Raw genomic sequence first — 23,221 nt, forward strand, 5'->3', positions numbered from 1 at the left:
GGCGGAGTATTCCAGCCCAAATACTGGTGGACATCATCATGGGTGGGACAGGAATTGAGCCTCCAAATGTTCCTGTCCCGCCAACGACAATGATCTCAGAATCCCACCCTATAATTCGAGAGTAATTGACAGTGAGACTGTTGGACGGGAATATCATTATTGCGAGAATTATCAGCCACAAAAAACAATTCAGCCCCATCTCCAAAAGGAGACAGTAACACGACGGTAAATACCCGTGACCATCTCCTGACGGGATCCCCCTCTTATTATACGGGCACCTCTCCCTGGATCAACAGAGTGACCTCTTTGAAGGTCTCTGCTTCATCATCTTCACTCGTTCCTCTGCAACTCTCGAACATCTTGCCCACTCCCAGTTGCTCCTGCAGCTCTCTCACAGTCAGTCGGACCCCGGGCTCTTCTGGCTGCATCCGTTTCCTGAAGGCGGCAGAAAAGTCTTTGTCGTACGTCAGCACATTCTGCCCGCCTGGGTCCACTTTCTTATTGAGACAGGGGTCATTATTCCGGCGGGGCGGGGAGGTGCAGCAAAGGGCGGTCCAGGCTACCTCGGGCACCATGACCTTGTTCTTCAGCTTGATGTTGGTGGAATTGGCCGAACCCGTCACTACGTACATGGAGCGGCTGGAATTGTGGCATATCTTTGCCAAGTTGAGAACGATAGATTCTGCCTCTTTCGCCCAGTTCACGTTGGCTTTGTGCTTCTGCGGGACTGCATTAGTGAGGGTGCAGGTGGCTGTGCCACTGTCTTTCTGATTAAAGGAATAGGGATAGAGGTGACCTCGATCATACCCTGAACACTGGTAATCTGCATCCACCGCCTGATGGTCACTGGCAGTCCCGTTGCTGCTTCTCATTTCAGCCGAGGCGTGGCGATCATCAATCTAAAACCAGCAGAAAATAACACATTAAGAAATAGTCACAATGTCAGAAATGAGCGGGAGGGGAACCTTATTAACCCCAACAAACCCACCCCCCCCTCACGCATTAACCTGACGTTCTCAGCCTATGGCCACAAAACAAATGGGGATTAATGGGAGTGACTTATAATTGTTCCCTATTTTGGTCTTGCAAACAAGAAATCTTGCTCAGCGTTTAGTTGACTGCCTCGAACACGTCCACAATAATAGCTGGCAATTCTCAGCTGCTCAGTCAGTGATTGTGGCAGGGAACAGATAACAACAAGTTCTATTTATATAGCATCCTGAATGTGATAATATACACAAGGTAGGAGTGCCATCAGACAAAGCTTGACACCAAACTGCAGAGAGATATTAAGATAGGTGACTAAGAGTTTGGTTGAACAGGTTGGTGTAAAGGAGCGTATTGAAGGACAGAACAGGGGAGGATTGAGGAGGATTATTAGTCCTTCTTAATCTGGTTCAATTGTTATTCATTATTTTCTATTATTTTAAAATCATCTGCGTGCTTGGTCGCTGCCTTAACCTCCACTGTGAAAAAGCAGGAGAAACGAAACCAGCCAATTACCACCCTATCAGTCTGCTCTCGATCATAAGTAACGTGATGGACGGTCATCGTCAACGCCATTATTAAATGGCACTTACTCATCTATAACCTGCTTGCGGATGCTCAGTTTGGGTTCCGCCTGGGTCACTCAGCTCCTGACCTCATTACAGCCTTGGTTCATGGACACAACAACTTGGGGAATTGAGAGTGACTGCCCTTCACATTGAGGCAGCATTTGATCAAGGGGCCCACCAAAACTCGAGTCAATGGCTGCAACGTCCCCAGAGTGGTGATCTCCGGCGGATTGCCACCTTCCCCAGATTTACGCAATCTGGGATTCCAAAGTCCCCGTCTTGCACAACCAATCCTCACTCCCGCTGGATGTGACAGGAGCAGCCAAGTACCCCCCCCCCCCCCCCCCCCCCCCAGGATTGTTGTGGAGTAACTGGGGTGCAGAGAGGTAAGTCACTCCCCCTTTTTACAGCAGTAGCTGCCGTAAAGCGGAGGTTTAAACGGACAATTTACAGGGAGCAGGTAAGTTATAAGTTGTGGGAAGGGGGGAGTCAAGGCTAGTCTGGCCGATGGGGTGGGGGGGAAGACAGGGTGGGAGGAGGGTGGGAGGAGGGTCGGTGGTTGGGGGGAGGGGCTCCGGTCTGGGAGGGAGGGGGGTACTCAGTCTGTGAGGGGGGGCTCAGTCTGGGAGGGGGGGCTCAGTCTGGGAGGGGGGGGGCTCAGTCTGGGAGGGGGGTGCTCAGTCTGGGAGGGGGGTCAGTCCGGGAGGAGGTTCAGTCCGGGAGGAGGTTCAGTACAGGAGGAGGTTCAGTCCGGGAGGGGGGTCAGTCCGGGAGGGGGTTCAGTCCGGGAGGAGGTTCAGTCCGGGAGGGGGGTCAGTCCGGGAGGGGGTTCAGTACAGGAGGAGGTTCAGTCCGAGAGGGGGGTCAGTCCAGGAGGGGGTTCAGTCTGGGAGGAGGTTCAGTCCGAGAGGAGGTTCAGTATAGGAGGAGGTTCAGTACAGGAGGAGGTTCAGTACGGGAGGGATGGGGGTCAGTCCAGGAGGGGGGTCAGCCCGGGAAGAGGTTCAGTCCGGGAGGGGGGTCAGTCCGGGAGGAGGTTCAGTCCGGGAGGGGGGTCAGTCCGGGAGGAGGTTCAGTCCGGGAGGAGGTTCAGTCCGGGAGGAGGTTCAGTACAGGAGGGATGGGGGTCAGTCCAGGAGGGGGTGTGTTTGGACTGCTTCGCACCGGGAGGGGGATCGGGTTGGGCCGTGGGGTGGGTGGTGGTGTGGTCGGGTCGGTGTGGGCGTGGTGTTCCCTGGTTGGGCCGTGTTTGTGTGGGGTGTCCCGTGTGAAGCTGCGTCTGTGTTTTTTAAAATAGTTACTCTGGTGATGGAAGGCTATTTTCCTTCTAACTCTTTAAGAGTGACTACCAGGGTAAAACTGGCAGTGCCATCTGAAGTTAGCAATTCAAATCACTTCTGTTGGATGGCTCCCAGACCAGCGCAATTTTCCAGAGGAAATTAGCACTTGTGGGGCAATTCCCAGGAAAACTTACATGGGAACTTCCGAGAGGGATTCCCTTAATGCGATGCTGGGGAACCCAGAGGTTATAGGCCAGTGAGAAAGCTCTCCACTGGTTGGAGTCTGTCTAGCGCAAGGAAGGTGGCAGTGGTTCTTGGAGACCAGTCAAGTCGAGTACAGGACATCACTGCAGGAGTTCCTCAGGGTAGTGTCCTAGGCCTAACGATCTTCAGCTGCTTCATCAACAACCTTCCTTCCAAAATAAGGTCAGAAGTGGGGATGTTCACTGATAACTGCACAATGTTCAGCACCATTCGTGACTCCTCAGATACTGAAGCAGTCCGTGTCCAAATGCAGCAAGATCTGGATGATATCCAGGCTTGGGGCTGACAAGTGGCAAGTAACAATACGTGCCGCACAAGTGGCAAGCAATGACCATCCCCAACAAGAGAGAATCTAACCATCTCTCTTTGACATTCAATGGCATTACCATCGCTGAATCCCTCACTATCGCATCCTGGGGGTTGAGTTGTTAACTGGACATAATCCCGGAGACCTCGACGGAAGTGACATCACAGAAATCTAGCGGTGCGGTATGGGCGGGTCTGGAAACGCTTGCAAATACCGACACATTCCCAGGGAATAGGATAATAATAATAACGGGCAGCACCGTGGCGCAGTGGGTTAGCCCTGCAGCCTCACGGCGCCGAGGTCCGAGGTTCGATCCCGGCTCTGGGTCACTGTCCGTGTGGAGTTTGCACATTCTCTCCGTGTCTGCGTGGGTCTCACCCCCACAACCCAAAGATGTGCAGGGTAGGTGGATTGGCCACGCTAAATTGCCCCTTAATTGGAAAAAATGAATTGGGTACTCTAAATTTAAAAACAAATGATAATAATAATAATCTTTATTGCCACAAGTAATAATAATAATAATCGCTTATAGTCACAATGAAGTTACTGTGAAAAGCCCCTAGTCGCCACATTCCGGCACCTGTTCAAGGAGGCGGGTATGGGAATTGAACCTGCGCTGCTGGCATTGTTCTGCATGACAAGCCAGCTGTTTAGCCACTGTGCTAAACCAGCCCCAGTTGGCTGTAAGTAGGCTTACATTACATTATGTAGGCTTACATGTAAGTAGGCTTACGTTAACACTACAATGAAGTTACTGTGAAAATCCCCTCGTCGCCACACTCCGGCCCCTGTTCCAGTTCACGGAGGGAGAATTCAGAATGTCCAATTTACCGAACAGCGCGTCATTCGGGGCTTGTGGGAGGAAACCGGAGCACCCGGAGGAAACCCACGCAGGCATGGGGAGAACGTGCAGACTCCGCACAGACAGTGACCCAAGACGGGAATCAAACCTGGGACCCTGGAGCTGTGAAGCAACAGTGCTAACCACTGTGTTACCGTGCTGCCCAATGTCAACAGGAACAGATGGTAACAAACTTGATGGACACTGAGATTCCTCTGGATTTCCACAGTTTTAAAAGCTAAGCAGAGGAGACGGATAATAAAACATCACAACTGAGCCACACTGAGTTTAGTTAATTAGACGTTTTTCAGGTCACTGTGAGTAACTGCATAAAGTGTACAAACACCTTTCCCATTAGATTAAAAACTACCAGGATCAGGAAATTTTTGTTTCAAAAGCTTCATCCACAGGGTGTCCTAAATGTAGCCTGAAACCTCTGGAAATACAGCAGTATCGGAAGGGAAGACATAAGCATTTTGCCATTTTAACAAAGGAGACCACAACCAAAACCTCATTTTACTAAAATTAAACCGATCGCTTTGCAATTACAGCATTGGTTTCAGAAATGAAGATGATCACCCGTCAGTTGTGAAGGTTAAACTCACCAACTGTCGCTTGTGGACAGCTGCTTCCAATCTCCACACTCACCACCTCCAGCACCCAAAATAGCTCCCTGCCCAAAGAGGTCAACACAAGGTTTGCTCATTATTCTGCGGCACACTTCCCCTTCCCTTGGCCTTGGGCTGTTCTCGGTGAAGGAGGATCCCATCAATATCTATAAACTCCCAACTCGAGCTCCAGCTGCCTCTGTTTGTTTACAATGTCCCGACCAATCAGCACTAGAATGTTGCATTTTTTACTCGAAAGTGACCAATCAGCGGTGAGCTGGAGTGTCTGAATGATCCATTGGGCTGTTGGTGTTGATCCTTCCATTGGGCTGGGGCTGCCATGTTGACCCTGTCCATTGGGCTGCTGGTGATGACCCTGTCTATTGGGCTGCCAGTGTTGACCCTGTCCATTGGGCTGCCAGTGTTGACCCTGTCCATTGGGCTGTCGGTGTTGACCCTGTCCATTGGACTGGGGCTGCCGTGTTGACCCTGTCCATTGGGCTGTCGGTGTTGATCCTGCCCATTGGGCTGCCTGTTGACCCTGTCCATTGGGCTGCCATGTTGACCCTGTCCATTGGGCTGCCGGTATTAACCCTGTCCATTGGGCTGCCGTGTTGACCCTGTCCATTGGGCTGCCGGTGTTGCCCCTGTCCATTGGGCTGCTGGTGTTGACCATGTCCATTGGGCTGCCGGTGTTGCCCCTGTCCATTGGGCTGCTGGTGTTGACCCTGTCCATTGGGCTGCTGGTGTTGACCCTGTCCATTGGGCTTCTGGTGTTGACCCTGTCCATTGGGCTGCCGGTGTTGACCCTGTCCATTGGGCTGTCGGTATTAACCCTGTCCATTGGGCTGGGGCTGCCATGTTGACCCTGTCCATTGGGCTGCTGGTGTTGACCCTGTCCATTGGGCTGCCATGTTGACCCTGTCCATTGGGCTGCCGTGTTGAGACTGTCTATTGGGCTGCTGGTGTTGACCCTGTCCATTGGGCTGCCATGTTGACCCTGTCCATTGGGCTGCCGTGTTGAGACTGTCTATTGGGCTGCTGGTGTTGACCCTGTCCATTGGGCTGGGGCTGCCGTGTTGACCCTGTCCATTGGGCTTCCGGTGTTGATCCTGTCCAATTGGCTGCCAGTGTTGACCCTGTCCATTGGGCTGTCGGTGTTGACCCTGTCAATTGGGCTGTCGATATTGACACTATCCACTGGGCTGCCGGTGTTGACCCTGTCCATTGGGCTGCCGGTGTTGACCCTGTCCATTGGGCTGCTGGAGTTGACCCTGTCCATTGGGCTGTCGGTGTTGACCCTGTCCATTGGGCTGCCGGTGTTGACCCTGTCCATTGGGCTGCTGGTGTTGACCCTGTCCATTGGGCTGCTGGTGTTGACTCTGTCCATTGGGCTGTCGGTATTAACCCTCTCTATTGGGCTGGGGCTGCCATGTTGACCCTGTCCATTGGGCTGCCATGTTGACCCTGTCCATTGGGCTGCCTGTTGACCCTGACCATTGGTCTGTCGGTATTAACCCTGTCCATTGGGCTGGGGCTGCTGTGTTGACCCTGTCCATTGCGCTGCCATGTTGACCCTATCCATTGGGCTGCCGTGTTGACCCTGTCCATTGGGCTGCTGGTGATGACCCTGTCCATTGGGCTGCTGGTGATGACCCTGTCCATTGGGCTGGGGATGCCGTGTTGACCCTGTCCATTGGGCTGTCGGTATTGACCCTGTCCATTGGGCTGTCGGTATTAACCCTGACCATTGGGCTGCCGGTGTTGACCCTGTCCATTGGGCTGGTGCTGCCGGTGTTGAACCTGTCCATTGGACGGCCGGTGTTGACCCTGTCCATTGGGATGCCGGTATTGACCCTGTCCATTGGGCTGTCGGTATTGACCCTGTCCATTGGGCGGCCGGTGTTGACCCTGTCCATTGGGCTGCCATGTTGACCCTGGCCATTGGGCTGTCGGTATTAACCCTGTCCATTGGGCTGGGGCTGCCGTGTTGACCCTGTCCATTGGGCTGCCGGTGTTGACCCTGTCCATTGGGCTGGGGCTGCCGTGTTGACCCTGTCCATTGGGCTGTCGGTATTGACACTGTCCATTGGGCTGTCGGTGTTGACCCTGTCCATTGGGCTGGGGCTGCCATGTTGACCCTATCCATTGGGCTGTCGGTATTGACCCTGTCCATTGGGCTGTCGGTATTGACCCTGTCCATTGGGCTGCCGTGTTGACCCTGTCCATTGGGCTGCCATGTTGACCCTGTCCATTGGGCTGGTGCTGCTGGTGTTGACCCTGTCCATTGGGCTGGTGCTGCTGGTGTTGACCCTGTCCATTGGGCTGGTGCTGCTGGTGTTGACCCTGTCCATTGGGCTGCCATGTTGACCCTGTCCATTGGGCTGTCGGTGTTGACCCTGTCCATTGGGCTGCCATGTTGACCCTGTCCATTGGGCTGCCGTGTTGACCCTGTCCATTGGGCTGTCGGTATTGACCGTGTCCATTGGGCTGCTGGTGTTGATCCTGTCCATTGGGCTGCCGTGTTGACACTGTCCATTGGGCTGTCGGTATTGACCCTGTCCATTGGGCTGCCATGTTGACCCTGTCCATTGGGTTGTCGGTATTAACCCTGTCCATTGGGCTGCCATGTTTACCCTGTCCATTGGGCTGTCGGTATTAACCCTGTCCATTGGACTGGGGCTGCCGTGTTGACCCTGTCCATTCGGCTGGTGCTGCTGGTGTTGACCCTGTCCATTGGGCTGCCATGTTGCCCCTGTCCATTGGGCTGTCGGTGTTGACCCTGTCCATTGGGCTGCCATGTTGACCCTGTCCATTGGGCTGCCGTGTTGACCCTGTCCATTGGGCTGCCATGTTGACCCTGTCCATTGGGCTGTCGGTGTTGACCCTGTCCATTGGGCTGTCGGTGTTGACCCTGTCCATTGGGCTGCCATGTTGACCCTGTCCATTGGGCTGCCATGTTGACCCTGTCCATTGGGCTGCTGGTGTTGACCCTGTCCATTGGGCTGTCGGTATTAACCCTGTCCATTGGGCTGCCATGTTGACCCTGTCCAATGGGCTGCTGGTGTTGACCCTGTCCATTGGACTCCTGGTGTTGACCCTGTCCATTGGGCTGCCATGTTGATCCTGTCCATTGGGCTGCCGGTGTTGACCCTGTCCATTGGGCTGCTGGTGTTGATCCTGTCCATTGGGCTGCTGGTGTTGACCCTGTCCATTGGGCTGCTGGTGTTGATCCTGTCCATTGGGCTGTCGGTGTTGACCCTGTCAATTGGGCTGTCGATATTGACACTATCCACTGGGCTGCCGGTGTTGACCCTGTCCATTGGGCTGCCGGTGTTGACCCTGTCCATTGGGCTGCTGGAGTTGACCCTGTCCATTGGGCTGTCGGTGTTGACCCTGTCCATTGGGCTGTCGGTATTGACACTGTCCATTGGGCTGCCGGTGTTGACCCTGTCCATTGGGCTGCTGGTGTTGACCCTGTCCATTGGGCTGCTGGTGTTGACTCTGTCCATTGGGCTGTCGGTATTAACCCTCTCTATTGGGCTGGGGCTGCCATGTTGACCCTGTCCATTGGGCTGCCATGTTGACCCTGTCCATTGGGCTGCCTGTTGACCCTGACCATTGGGCTGTCGGTATTAACCCTGTCCATTGGGCTGGGGCTGCTGTGTTGACCCTGTCCATTGCGCTGCCATGTTGACCCTATCCATTGGGCTGTCGGTATTGACCCTGTCCATTGGGCTGTCGGTATTGACACTGTCCATTGGGATGCCGGTGTTGACCCTGTCCATTGGGCTGCCTGTTGACCCTGTCCATTGGGTTGCTGGTGTTGTCCCTGTCCATTGGGCTGCCATGTTGACCCTGTCCATTGGGCTGCCAGTGTTGACCCTGCCCATTGGGCTGTCGGTGTTGACCCTGTCCATTGGGCTGTCGGTGTTGACCCTGTCCATTGGGCGGCCGGTGTTGACCCTGTCCATTGGGCTGGGGCTGCCATGTTGACCCTGTCCATTGGGCTGTCGGTGTTGACCCTGTCCATTGGGCTGTCGGTATTGACACTGTCCATTGGGCTGCCGGTGTTGACCCTGTCCATTGGGCTGCTGGTGTTGACCCTGTCCATTGGGCTGCCGGTGTTGACCCTGTCCATTGGGCTGCCGTGTTGACCCTGTCCATTGGGCTGCTGGTGATGACCCTGTCCATTGGGCTGCTGGTGATGACCCTGTCCATTGGGCTGGGGATGCCGTGTTGACCCTGTCCATTGGGCTGTCGGTATTGACCCTGTCCATTGGGCTGTCGGTATTAACCCTGACCATTGGGCTGCCGGTGTTGACCCTGTCCATTGGGCTGGTGCTGCCGGTGTTGAACCTGTCCATTGGACGGCCGGTGTTGACCCTGTCCATTGGGATGCCGGTATTGACCCTGTCCATTGGGCTGTCGGTATTGACCCTGTCCATTGGGCGGCCGGTGTTGACCCTGTCCATTGGGCTGCCATGTTGACCCTGGCCATTGGGCTGTCGGTATTAACCCTGTCCATTGGGCTGGGGCTGCCGTGTTGACCCTGTCCATTGGGCTGCCGGTGTTGACCCTGTCCATTGGGCTGGGGCTGCCGTGTTGACCCTGTCCATTGGGCTGTCGGTATTGACACTGTCCATTGGGCTGTCGGTGTTGACCCTGTCCATTGGGCTGGGGCTGCCATGTTGACCCTATCCATTGGGCTGTCGGTATTGACCCTGTCCATTGGGCTGTCGGTATTGACCCTGTCCATTGGGCTGCCGTGTTGACCCTGTCCATTGGGCTGCCATGTTGACCCTGTCCATTGGGCTGGTGCTGCTGGTGTTGACCCTGTCCATTGGGCTGGTGCTGCTGGTGTTGACCCTGTCCATTGGGCTGGTGCTGCTGGTGTTGACCCTGTCCATTGGGCTGCCATGTTGACCCTGTCCATTGGGCTGTCGGTGTTGACCCTGTCCATTGGGCTGCCATGTTGACCCTGTCCATTGGGCTGCCGTGTTGACCCTGTCCATTGGGCTGTCGGTATTGACCGTGTCCATTGGGCTGCTGGTGTTGATCCTGTCCATTGGGCTGCCGTGTTGACACTGTCCATTGGGCTGTCGGTATTGACCCTGTCCATTGGGCTGCCATGTTGACCCTGTCCATTGGGTTGTCGGTATTAACCCTGTCCATTGGGCTGCCATGTTTACCCTGTCCATTGGGCTGTCGGTATTAACCCTGTCCATTGGACTGGGGCTGCCGTGTTGACCCTGTCCATTCGGCTGGTGCTGCTGGTGTTGACCCTGTCCATTGGGCTGCCATGTTGCCCCTGTCCATTGGGCTGTCGGTGTTGACCCTGTCCATTGGGCTGCCATGTTGACCCTGTCCATTGGGCTGCCGTGTTGACCCTGTCCATTGGGCTGCCATGTTGACCCTGTCCATTGGGCTGTCGGTGTTGACCCTGTCCATTGGGCTGTCGGTGTTGACCCTGTCCATTGGGCTGCCATGTTGACCCTGTCCATTGGGCTGCCATGTTGACCCTGTCCATTGGGCTGCTGGTGTTGACCCTGTCCATTGGGCTGTCGGTATTAACCCTGTACATTGGGCTGCCATGTTGACCCTGTCCAATGGGCTGCTGGTGTTGACCCTGTCCATTGGACTCCTGGTGTTGACCCTGTCCATTGGGCTGCCATGTTGATCCTGTCCATTGGGCTGCCGGTGTTGACCCTGTCCATTGGGCTGCTGGTGTTGATCCTGTCCATTGGGCTGCTGGTGTTGACCCTGTCCATTGGGCTGCTGGTGTTGATCCTGTCCATTGGGCTGCCATGTTGACCCTGTCCATTGGGGTGCCGGTGTTGACTCTGTCCATTGGGCTGCTGGTGTTGATCCTGTCCATTGGGCTGCCGTGTTGACCCTGTCCATTGGGCTGTTGGTGTTGATCCTGTCCATTGGGCTATCGGTGTTGATCCTGTCCATTGGGCTGCTGGTGTTGCCCCTGTCCATTGGGCTGCCGGTGTTGACGCTGTCCATTGGGCGGCCGGTGTTGACCCTGTCCATTGGGCTGCTGGTGTTGACCCTGTCCATTGGGCTGCTGGTGTTGACCCTGTCCATTGGGCTGGGGCTGCCGTGTTGACCCTGTCCATTGGGCTGTCGGTGTTGATCCTGTCCATTGGGCTGCCAGTGTTGAGCCTGTCCATTGGGCTGCCAGTGTTGAGCCTGTCCATTGGGCTGTTGGTATTTACCCTGTCCATTGGGCTGCCATGTTGACCCTGTCCATTGGGCTGCCGGTGTTGACCCTGTCCATTGGGCTGTTGGTATTGACCCTGTCCATTGGGCTGCCGTGTTGACCCTGTCCATTGGGCGGCCGGTGTTGACCCTGTCCATTGGGCTGTCGGTATTGGCCCTGTCCATTGGGCTGGTGCTGCTGGTATTGACCCTGTCCATTGGGCTGCCGGTGTTGACCCTGTCCATTGCGCTGCCGGTGTTGACCCTGTCCATTGGGCTGGTGCTGCTGGTATTGACCCTGTCCATTGGGCTGCCATGTTGACCCTGTCCATTGGGCTGCCATGTTGACCCTGTCCATTGGGCTGCCGGTGTTGACCCTGTCCATTGGGCTGCTGGTGTTGACCCTGTCCATTGGGCTGCCATGTTGATCCTGTCCATTGGGCTGCCGGTGTTGACCCTGTCCATTGGGCTGCTGGTGTTGACCCTGTCCATTGGGCTGTCGGTGTTGACCCTGTCCATTGGGCTGCTGGTGTTGACCCTGACCATTGGGCTGCCGTGTTGAGACTGTCTATTGGGCTGCCATGTTGACCCTGTCCATTGGGCTGCCGGTGTTGACCCTGTCCATTGGGCTGTCGGTATTGACCCTGTCCATTGGGCTGTCGGTATTGACACTGTCCATTGGGCTGCCGTGTTGACCCTGTCCATTGGGCTGCCGTGTTGATCCTGTCCATTGGGCTGCTGGTGTTGACCCTGTCCATTGGGCTGCCGTGTTGATCCTGTTCATTGGGCTGGTGCTGCTGGTATTGACCCTGTCCATTGGGCTGTCGGTGTTGACCCTGTCCATTGGGCTGCCATGTTGACCCTGTCCATTGGGCTGCCATGTTGACCCTGTCCATTGGGCTGCCATGTTGACCCTGTCCATTGGGCTGCCGTGTTGACCCTGTCCATTGGGCTGTCGGTGTTGACCCTGTCCATTGGGCTGGTGCTGCTGGTGTTGATCCTGTCCATTGGGCTGGTGCTGCTGGTGTTGACCCTGTCCATTGGGCTGGTGCTGCTGGTGTTGACCCTGTCCATTGGGCTGCCATGTTGCCCCTGTCCATTGGGGTGCTGGTGTTGACCCTGTCCATTGGGCTGCCGTGTTGATCCTGTCCATTGGGCTGCTGGTGTTGACCCTGTCCATTGGGCTGCTGGTGTTGATCCTGTCCATTGGGCTGCTGGTGTTGATCCTGTCCATTGGGCTGCCTGTTGACCCTGTCCATTGGGGTGCCGGTGTTGACTCTGTCCATTGGGCTGCCGTGTTGACCCTGTCCATTGGGCTGTTGGTGTTGATCCTGTCCATTGGGCTATCGGTGTTGATCCTGTCCATTGGGCTGCTGGTGTTGCCCCTGTCCATTGGGCTGCCGGTGTTGACGCTGTCCATTGGGCGGCCGGTGTTGACCCTGTCCATTGGGCTGCTGGTGTTGACCCTGTCCATTGGGCTGCTGGTGTTGACCCTGTCCATTGGGCTGGGGCTGCCGTGTTGACCCTGTCCATTGGGCTGTCGGTGTTGATCCTGTCCATTGGGCTGTCAGTGTTGAGCCTGTCCATTGGGCTGCCAGTGTTGAGCCTGTCCATTGGGCTGTTGGTATTGACCCTGTCCATTGGGCTGCCATGTTGCCCCTGTCCATTGGGCTGCCGGTGTTGACCCTGTCCATTGGGCTGTTGGTATTGACCCTGTCCATTGGGCTGCCGTGTTGACCCTGTCCATTGGGCGGCCGGTGTTGACCCTGTCCATTGGGCTGTCGGTATTGACCCTGTCCATTGGGCTGGTGCTGCTGGTATTGACCCTGACCATTGGGCTGCCGGTGTTGACCCTGTCCATTGCGCTGCCGGTGTTGACCCTGTCCATTGGGCTGGTGCTGCTGGTATTGACCCTGTCCATTGGGCTGCCATGTTGACCCTGTCCATTGGGCTGCCATGTTGACCCTGTCCATTGGGCTGCCGGTGTTGACCCTGTCCATTGGGCTGCTGGTGTTGACCCGGTCCATTGGGCGGCCGTGTTGACCCTGTCCATTGGGCTGCCGGTGTTGACCCTGTCCATTGGGCTGTCGGTGTTGACCCTGTCCATTGGGCTGCTGGTGTTGACCCTGTCCTTTGGGCTGCCGTGTTGAGACTGTCTATTGGGCTGCCATGTTGACCCTGCCCATTGGGCTGCCGGTGTTGACCCTGTCCATTGGGCTGTCGGTATTGACCCTGTCCATTGGGCTGTCGGTATTGACACTGTCCATTGGGCTGCCGTGTTGACCCTGTCCATTGGGCTGCCGTGTTGATCCTGTCCATTGGGCTGCTGGTGTTGACCCTGTCCATTGGGCTGCCGTGTTGATCCTGTCCATTGGGCTGCCATGTTGATCCTGTTCATTGGGCTGGTGCTGCTGGTATTGACCCTGTCCATTGGACTGTCGGTGTTGACCCTGTCCATTGGGCTGCCATGTTGACCCTGTCCATTGGGCTGCCATGTTGACCCTGTCCATTGGGCTGCCGTGTTGACCCTGTCCATTGGGCTGCCGGTGTTGACCCTGTCCATTGGGCTGCCATGTTGCCCCTGTCCATTGGGGTGCTGGTGTTGACCCTGTCCATTGGGCTGCCGTGTTGATCCTGTCCATTGGGCTGCTGGTGTTGACCCTGTCCATTGGGCTGCTGGTGTTGATCCTGTCCATTGGGCTGCTGGTGTTGATCCTGTCCATTGGGCTGCCTGTTGACCCTGTCCATTGGGGTGCCGGTGTTGACTCTGTCCATTGGGCTGCCGTGTTGACCCTGTCCATTGGGCTGTTGGTGTTGATCCTGTCCATTGGGCTATCGGTGTTGATCCTGTCCATTGGGCTGCTGGTGTTGCCCCTGTCCATTGGGCTGCCGGTGTTGACGCTGTCCATTGGGCGGCCGGTGTTGACCCTGTCCATTGGGCTGCTGGTGTTGACCCTGTCCATTGGGCTGCTGGTGTTGACCCTGTCCATTGGGCTGGGGCTGCCGTGTTGACCCTGTCCATTGGGCTGTCGGTGTTGATCCTGTCCATTGGGCTGTCAGTGTTGAGCCTGTCCATTGGGCTGCCAGTGTTGAGCCTGTCCATTGGGCTGTTGGTATTGACCCTGTCCATTGGGCTGCCATGTTGCCCCTGTCCATTGGGCTGCCGGTGTTGACCCTGTCCATTGGGCTGTTGGTATTGACCCTGTCCATTGGGCTGCCGTGTTGACCCTGTCCATTGGGCGGCCGGTGTTGACCCTGTCCATTGGGCTGTCGGTATTGACCCTGTCCATTGGGCTGGTGCTGCTGGTATTGACCCTGACCATTGGGCTGCCGGTGTTGACCCTGTCCATTGCGCTGCCGGTGTTGACCCTGTCCATTGGGCTGGTGCTGCTGGTATTGACCCTGTCCATTGGGCTGCCATGTTGACCCTGTCCATTGGGCTGCCATGTTGACCCTGTCCATTGGGCTGCCGGTGTTGACCCTGTCCATTGGGCTGCTGGTGTTGACCCGGTCCATTGGGCGGCCGTGTTGACCCTGTCCATTGGGCTGCCGGTGTTGACCCTGTCCATTGGGCTGTCGGTGTTGACCCTGTCCATTGGGCTGCTGGTGTTGACCCTGTCCTTTGGGCTGCCGTGTTGAGACTGTCTATTGGGCTGCCATGTTGACCCTGCCCATTGGGCTGCCGGTGTTGACCCTGTCCATTGGGCTGTCGGTATTGACCCTGTCCATTGGGCTGTCGGTATTGACACTGTCCATTGGGCTGCCGTGTTGACCCTGTCCATTGGGCTGCCGTGTTGATCCTGTCCATTGGGCTGCTGGTGTTGACCCTGTCCATTGGGCTGCCGTGTTGATCCTGTCCATTGGGCTGCCATGTTGATCCTGTTCATTGGGCTGGTGCTGCTGGTATTGACCCTGTCCATTGGACTGTCGGTGTTGACCCTGTCCATTGGGCTGCCATGTTGACCCTGTCCATTGGGCTGCCATGTTGACCCTGTCCATTGGGCTGCCGTGTTGACCCTGTCCATTGGGCTGCCGGTGTTGACCCTGTCCATTGGGCTGTCGGTGTTGACCCTGTCCATTGGGCTGGTGCTGCTGGTGTTGACCCTGTCCATTGGGCTGGTGCTGCTGGTGTTGACCCTGTCCATTGGGCTGGTGCTGCTGGTGCTGACCCTGTCCATTGGGCTGCCATGTTGCCCCTGTCCATTGGGCTGCTGGTGTTGACCCTGTCCATTGGGCTGCCGTGTTGAGACTGTCTATTAGGCTGCTGGTGTTGATCCTGTCCATTGGGCTGCCGGTGTTGACCCTGTCCATTGGGCTGCCGTGTTGAGACTGTCTATTGGGCTGCCGTGTTGACCCTGTCCATTGGGCTGCCGTGTTGACCCTGTCTATTGGGCTGCTGGTGTTGATCCTGTCCATTGGGCTGCCGGTGTTGACCCTGTCCATTGGGCTGCCGTGTTGACCCTGTCCATTGGGCTGCTGGTGTTGACCCTGTCCATTGGGCTGCCGTGTTGATCCTGTCCATTGGGCTGCTGGTGTTGACCCTGTCCATTGGGCTGCCGGTGTTGACCCTGTCCATTGGGCTGTCGGAGTTGACCCTATCCATTGGGCTGTCGGTGTTGACCCTGTCCATTGGGCTGCTGGTGTTGACCCTGTCCATTGGGCTGCCATGTTGACCCTGTCCATTGGGCTGCTGGTGTTGACCCTGTCCATTGGGCTGCTGGTGTTGACCCTGTCCATTGGGCTGTCGGTTTTGACCCTGTCCATTGGGCTGCCATGTTGACCCTGTCCATTGGACTAGTGCTGCTGGTATTGACCCTGTCCTTTGGGCTGCCGTGTTGACCCTGTCCATTGGGCTGTCGGTGTTGACCCTGCCCATTGGGCTGCTGGTGTTGACCCTGTCCATTGGGCTGCTGGTATCGACCCTGTCCATTGGGCTGCCGGTGTTGACCCTGTCCATTGGGCTGTCGGTGTTGACCCTGTCCATTGGGCTGCTGGTGTTGACCCTGTCCATTGGGCTGCCATGTTGACCCTGTCCATTGGGCTGTCGGTGTTGACCCTGTCCATTGGGCTGGTGCTGCTGGTATTGACCCTGTCCATTGGGCTGCCGGTGTTGACCCTGTCCATTGGGCTGCCGGTGTTGATCCTGTCCATTGGGCTGCCATGTTGACCCTGTCCATTGGGCTGACGGTGTTGATCCTACAAGCATTAAGGGTGCTGCCAATGGCCACCCACATATGCACGTGCAGTGTCAGCAGCCATTATAAGACCATAAGGTGCAGGAGCAGATGTAGGCCATTCGGCCCATCGAGTCTGTTCTGCCACTCAATGGAATCATGGCTGATCTGATGTGATAATCCTCAATTTCACTTCCCCGCCTTCTCCCCAGAACCATCGATTCCCTCACTGGTGAACAATGTAAGACCATAAGATGTAGGAACACTAAAGATGGCACAGACCAAACATGGAAAGGAGAAAAGCACTCCGCCTTTGCAAAATCCAGGCTGTGCGCCTGCTTCATTCACCACCAATGCCTTGGTTCGAAACTTCCCTCAGGGCTTTCCTTGTCTATCAGGAAATTGACACCGTCTCTGGTAGACTCCAGGCCATTCTGGGAGGGTTGACGAGACGTTGAACTACACCAGCCATATAGATACTGTGGCTACAGGGGCATGTCGGCAGCTTGGAAGTCTGCAGAGAGTAGCTCACCTCCCGACTCACTTCTTCCAACAATAACGCACAGTGGCTGCAGTGCGTACCACAATCAAGATGGCCTGTAGAACCTTGCCAAGACTCACAGAAACATAGAACATAGGAGCAGGAGGAGGATATACGGCCCTTTGAGCCTTCTGTGTCATTCATAGAATCATAGAATCCCTGTAGTGCCACAGGAGGCCATTTAGCCCATCGAGTCTGCACCGGCGCTTGGAAATAGCGCCCTATTTAAGCACATGCCTCCACCCTATCTCCGTAACCCCACTAACCTTTTGGACACTAAGCAGCAATTTATCATGGCTAATCCAACAAACACGCACAGCTTTGGGCTGTGGGAGGAAACCGGAGCATCCGGAGGAAACGCACGCAGACACGGGGAGAACGTGCAGACTCCGCACAGACAGTGACCCAAGCCGGGAATCGAACCTGGGACCCTGGAGCTGTGAAGCAACAGTGCTAATCATCATTCATTATGATCATGGCTGATCATCCAACTCATTAACCTCTAATCCCTTCGTTCCCACATATCCTTTAACCCCCTTCACCCTAAGTGCTATATCTAACTGCTCCTTGAAAACATTGACCTCAGCTACTTCCTGTGGTAGTGAAATCCACAGGCCGACCACTCTCTGGGTGAAGCATTTGATTCAGCTCAATAGATTGTTAACAAACCCAAGTGACCTTTAATTATTTATTTATTATATGGCGATTTTGACGCTCACCCACCTAGCGTATTGGGGGTATGAATTTGGGGTTGGACAGGAAGGTGGTGAGCTGTCCACTGACCTATTATACCTGACCCTGACCCCCACCAGCCAAAAACACACACTCACCGGACAGAGGTAAAATTCAGCCCTCTCATGAAAGATGAAATCGCTCCCTTTGGTGTCACGATGCTGATGTTTGTGGGATCTTCTTTGCCCTTTGAGATGGTCCGATGACCATATCGGCGGCACGGTAGCACAGTGGTTAGCACTGCTGCTTTACAGCACCAGGGACCCGGGTTCAATTCCTCGCTTGAGTCAGAGTCTGTGCAGAGTCTGCACATTCTCCCCGTGTCTGCGTGGGGTTCCTCCGGGTGCTCCGGTTTCCTCCCACAAGTCCCGAATTGTTAGGTGAATTGGACTTTCTGAATTCTCCCTCATTGTACCCGAACAGGCGCCGGAATGTGGCGACTAGGGGCTTTTCACAGTAACTTCATTGCAGGGTTAATATAAGCCTACTTGTGACAATAATAAAGGTTATTATTCGGGAATGAAAGTGCTCTTAAAATGCACGTTCTTCCACTTGCTCTGTCCTTCTAGAATTTTAAATACTTTTCCAATAAAGTGGAAAAAAAACTATTTGCCTTGGCGACAAACATAGAACATAGAACACTACAGCGCAGTACGGGCCCTTCGGCCCTCGATGTTGCGCCGACCTGTGAAACCATCTGAAGCCTATCTGACCTACACTATTCCATTTTCATCCATATGTCTATCCAGTGACCACTTAAATACCCTTAAAGTTGGCGAGTCTACTACTATTGCAGGCAGGGCGTTCCACACCCCTACTACTCTCTGAGTAAAGAAACTGCCTCTGACATCTGTCCTATATCTCTCACCCCTCAATTTAAAGCTATGTCCCCTCATGTTGGTCATCACCATCCGAGATGGTGACGATCCGAGACCAAACGAGAGCAGAATTTCCACTGACGCTGTCAATTCTCATTCCCAACCTGGCCTCCCAAACAATAACATGGAGGATTGTCAGAAAACCTCAGCGATAAATGGTGCTCATTGTTATTGTCTTGCGGAGGTCAAGCGATTGCAGCTTGTCTCTAGTATGAGGTGAACCGTTCAGTCACAATCACTTACCTGTGGCTCATAAAACCATGATCTGGGTCTCAGCTTCTTAGCAACACCCAAGGAGCAGGGGTACCTGTAAGCGGAGTAGACCGGGATCCGCAGGTCCGTCCGGTACAGGGTCACAAAGTGATAGTGGTTCTTGTACCTCTGGCAGATTTTGACCCGGTTTTGGGTGTCGAATCCCTGCGGGGGCACCTTGCCCTGGAAGAACCAGTCGCATTCGCTCAAATCCTGGATCACTTTCCCCTGCACTATCCCGGGATCGAGGACTGGAAAGAGCAGGAATAAGACCAGACTCGGTGCTCCCATGTCCAGACTCCACACAGAATGATATTCCACTCCTGGCCAGAGAGCGAGGGATCTGTGCTTCACTCTCTGGTTTCGCTGTGTTGTGTTAAGTTCCGCAGAGCGACACTTGGAGTGTCTGAAAATCGAGAGAAGGACGTTCCCAATGCAACGGTTAGTCTAATTTAGATGTTGCGCTCCTCACCCCGGGCTACCCACTCCTATCATTATTCAAGAGGCGACAGTTTCTGTTTCTAAATTTGATCAGAATATTTGACTCTTTGCCTCAGTTTCATTTCCTTATTTCTCTGAAGATGTGATACAAGAGAAAGTATCCCTGGCTGTCTCAGCATGAGATATTTTTTAATTCATTCAATGGAAGTGGGTGTTTCTGGCAAGGCTAGCATTTGTTGTCCGTCCCTGGTTACCCTGGAGAAGGTGGAGGTGAGCTCCATGCTTGAACCACTGCTGTCCATGTGGTGTAGGGACACCCACTGCGCCGTTGAGAGGGAATTCCTGGTGTTTAAGCTCAGCAACAGCGAAGGAATGACAATGTGTGTGTCTAAGTCAGGATGAACATCCAGAGGCACTGAGGGCAGCACGGTAGCACAGTGGTTAGCACAGTTGCTTCACAGCGCCAGGGTCCCAGGTTCGATTCCCGGCTTGGGTCCCTGTCTATGCGGAGTCTGCACGTTCTCCTCGTGACTGCGTGGGTTTCCTCCGGGTGCTCCGGTTTCCTCCCACCAGTCCCGAAAGACGTGCTGTTAGGTGAATTGGACATTCTGAATTCTCCCTCTGTGTACCCGAACAGGCGCCGGAATGTGGCGACTAGGGGATTTTCAGAGTAACTTCATTGCAGTGCTAATGTAAGCCTACTTGTGACACTAATGAAGATTGGATTGGATTGGATTGGATTTGTTTATTGTCACGTGTACCGAGGTACAGTGAAAAGTATTTTTCTGCGAGCAGCTCAACACATCATTAAGTACATGGGAAGAAAAGGGAATAAAAGAAAATACATAATAGGGCAACACAAGATATACAATGTAACTACATAAGCATTGGCATCGGATGAAGCATACAGGGTGTAGTGTTAATGAGGTCAGTCAATTAGAGGCTGTTTTTGAGTCTGTTTGTGCGTGTTCTCAGACTTCTGTATCTCCTGCCCGATGGAAGAAGTTGGAAGAGTGAGTAAACCGGGTGGGAGGGATCTTTGATTATGTTGCCCGCTTTCCCCAGGCAGCAGGAAGTGTAGATGGAGTCAATGGATGGGAAGCAGGTTTGTGTGATGGACTGGGCGGTATACACAACTCTCTGAAGTTTCTTGCGGTCCTGGGCCGAGCAGTTGCCATACCAGGCTGTGATGCAGCCCGATAGGATGCTTACTATAGTGCATCTGTAAAAGTTGGTAAGGGTTAATGTGGACATGCCGAATTTCCTTAGTTTCCTGAGGAAGTATAAGCGCTGTTCTGCTTTCTTGGTGGTAGTGTCGATGTGGGTGGACGAAGACAAATTTTTGGAGATTTGCACCCATAAGAATTTGAAACTGCTAACCATCTCCACCGCAGCCCCGTTGATGCTGACAGGGGTGTGTACAGTACTTTGCTTCCTGAAGTCGATGACCAGCTCTTTAGTTTTGCTGACACTGAGGGAGAGATTGTTGTCGCTGCACCATTCCACTAGGTTCTCTATCTCCCTCCTGTATTCGGACTCGTCGTTATTCGAGATCCGGCCCACTATTGTCGTATCGTCAGCAAACTTGTAGATGGAGTTGGAACCAAGTTTTGCCACGCAGTCCTGTGTGTACATGGAGTAGAGTAGGGGGCTAAGTACGCAGCCTTGCGGGGCCCCGGTATTGAGGACTATTGTGGAGGAGGTGTTGTTGTTCATTCTTACTGATTGTGGTCTGTTGGTCAGAAAATCGTGTATCCAGTTACAGAGTGGAGAGCCAAGTCCTAGGTTTTGGAGCTTTGATATGAGCTTGGCTGGGATTATGGTGTTGAAGGCGGAGCTGTAGCCAATAAATAGGAGTCTGATGTAGGAATCCTTGTTTTCGAGATGCTCTAGGGATGAGTGTAGGGCCAGGGAAATGGTGTCTGATGTGGACCGGTTGCGACTGTATGCGAATTGAAGTGGGTCAAGGCGTTCTGGGAGTATGGAGGTGATGCACTTCATGATCAACCTCTCGAAGCACTTCATTACAACTGACGTCAGGGTCACCGGGCGGTAGTCATTGAGGCACGTTGCCTGGTTCTTCTTTGGTACCGGTATGATGGTGGTCTTCTTGAAGCAGGAGGGGACCTCGGAGTCGAGTAGGGATAGGTTAAAGATGTCTGTGAATACCTCTGCCAGCTGGTCCGCACAGGCTCTGAGTGCACGACCAGGGATCCCGTCAGGGCCCGTCGCCTTCCGAGGGTTCACTTTCAGGAAGGCCGATCTGACTTCGGAAACTGTGATGGTGGGTATGGGTGAATTATGGGTTGCTGGGGCACTCGACAGCGGATTGTTGGTTACCTGCTCGAACCGAGCATAGACTGCATTGAGTTCATCGGGGAGGGGTGCGCTGCTGCCAGTGATACTGCTTGGCTCTGCTTTGTAGCCCGTTATGTTGTTTAGTCCTTGTCACAACCGCCGAGAGTCTGTCTGTGACTCTAGCTTGGTTTGATATTCTCTCTGGCATCTCGGATGGCTTTGCGGAGGTCGTACCTGGATTTCTTGTATAGGTCAGGGTCGTCTGCCTTGAGCGCTTCAGATCTGTCCTTCAGTAGGGAGTCAATCTCGCGATTGAGCCATGGTTTCCGGTTGGGGAACGTACGTACTGCTTTCTTTGGCACGCAGTCGTCCACACATTTGCTGATGAAGTCTGTGACGGTGGCATACTCATTTAAGTTGGTCGCTGAGTTCTTAAATATGGACCAGTCCACTGTCTCTAAGCAGTCATGTAAGAGCTCTTCTGTCTGCTCGGACCAGCACTGCACGACCTTCTTAGCTGGATCCATGCAGATTATTATTATTAATGTGGTGTTGGACTGGGGTGAGCACAGTAAGAAGTCTGACAACACCAGGTTAAAGTCGAACAGGTTTGCTTCGAATCACTAGCTTTTGGAGCGCTTGCTCCTTCCTCAGGTGAATTATTATTATTACTTAGGAAGGGCAGGCGAAAAGGAAAAAGCGGCGGAGTTGCATTGCTGGTTAAAGAGATAATTAATGCATTAATGAGAAAGGTTATTAGCTCTGGATCATGTGGAATCTGTCTGGGTAGGGCTGAGAAACACCAAGGGGAATTAAATGTTAGTGGGAGTTGTTTATAGACCCCAAACAGTCGTGGTGATGTTGGGGATGACATTAAATAGGAAATTAGAGAGGAATACTGTTTCTAGTGTGAACAATAATCTGTATATTGACGTCATCAGTAAGCGTGGGCATGTGCGGGTTGTTAGTTGTCCATGAGGCTGGTTGAAGAACCTGCTGCCAGGTTATGTGCACATGCTATTATTTGCTATATACTTTTAGAGTAAAAGCTTTTAAACATTTAAAACACGTACATCTACCTTGTCCAGTTATTACACAGGCAATAAAGGAACATCTGTAATTATGGATGACTTTAAACTGCACAGAGATTCGGCAAATCATGGGCGGCATTCTCCCCTACCCGGCGTGACGGAGGGTCCCGGCGTAGGGGAGTGGCGCCAACCACTCAGGGGTCAGGCCTCCCCAAGGGTGGGGAATTCTCCCCACCTTTGGGGGCCAGCCCCGCGCCGGAGCGGTTGGCACCAGAAGACTGGCGCAAAAAAACCGGCGCCCCCGGCAGCGGGGCTGGCCGAAAGGCTTTCGCCGGTCGGCGCATGCGCCGGCAGTGACGTCAGCGGCAGCTGGCTGCTGACGTCACTGCCGGCGCATGCGCGATGTGGGGTTCTCTTCCGCTTCCGCCATGGCGGAGGCCGTGGCGGCCGCGGAGGAAAATAGTGCACCCAGGGCACTGGCCTGGAGTCTGAGCGGGGGGCCCCGATCGCGGGCCAGGCCACCGTGGGGGCACCCCCTGGGGTTCGATCGCCCCCCGGGGCCCGCTCGCGCCACTGATCCCGCCATTCCAGAGGTGGTTCAAACCTCGGCGGCGGGAGAGGCCTCCCAGCGGCGGGACTTCGGCCCATCCGGGCCGGAGAATCACCGCAGGGGCCTCTCCGATCGGAGTGGCGAGATTCCTGCCGCCGCCACTTCCTGGGTGGCGGAGAATCTCTGCCACGGCGGGGCCGGGATTTTTGGCGGCCCCAGGCGATTCTCCGACCCTGCTGGGGGTCGGAGAATTTCGCCCCA

The 23,221-nt window shown here is 54.6% G+C and overlaps 2 protein-coding genes across 2 annotated transcripts in view; one reads left to right on the forward strand and one right to left on the reverse strand.

The window, feature by feature from the left end:
* arfgef3 (ARFGEF family member 3) overlaps positions 1 to 23,221 on the forward strand; it is a 178,175-nt gene that overhangs the window by 37,225 nt on the left and 117,729 nt on the right.
* On the reverse strand, positions 141 to 18,994 carry LOC119976121 (endonuclease domain-containing 1 protein-like). The gene is made up of 2 exons (XM_038816304.1): positions 18,632 to 18,994; positions 141 to 899 (listed from the first exon to the last, which is right to left on the reverse strand). Exons 1-2 carry the CDS (start codon positions 18,929 to 18,931, stop codon positions 267 to 269), a joined length of 933 nt encoding a protein of 310 aa, XP_038672232.1. The 5' UTR covers positions 18,932 to 18,994; the 3' UTR covers positions 141 to 266.

Source organism: Scyliorhinus canicula, chromosome 1, assembly GCF_902713615.1.
Source record: "Scyliorhinus canicula chromosome 1, sScyCan1.1, whole genome shotgun sequence".
NCBI lineage: Eukaryota > Metazoa > Chordata > Chondrichthyes > Carcharhiniformes > Scyliorhinidae > Scyliorhinus > Scyliorhinus canicula.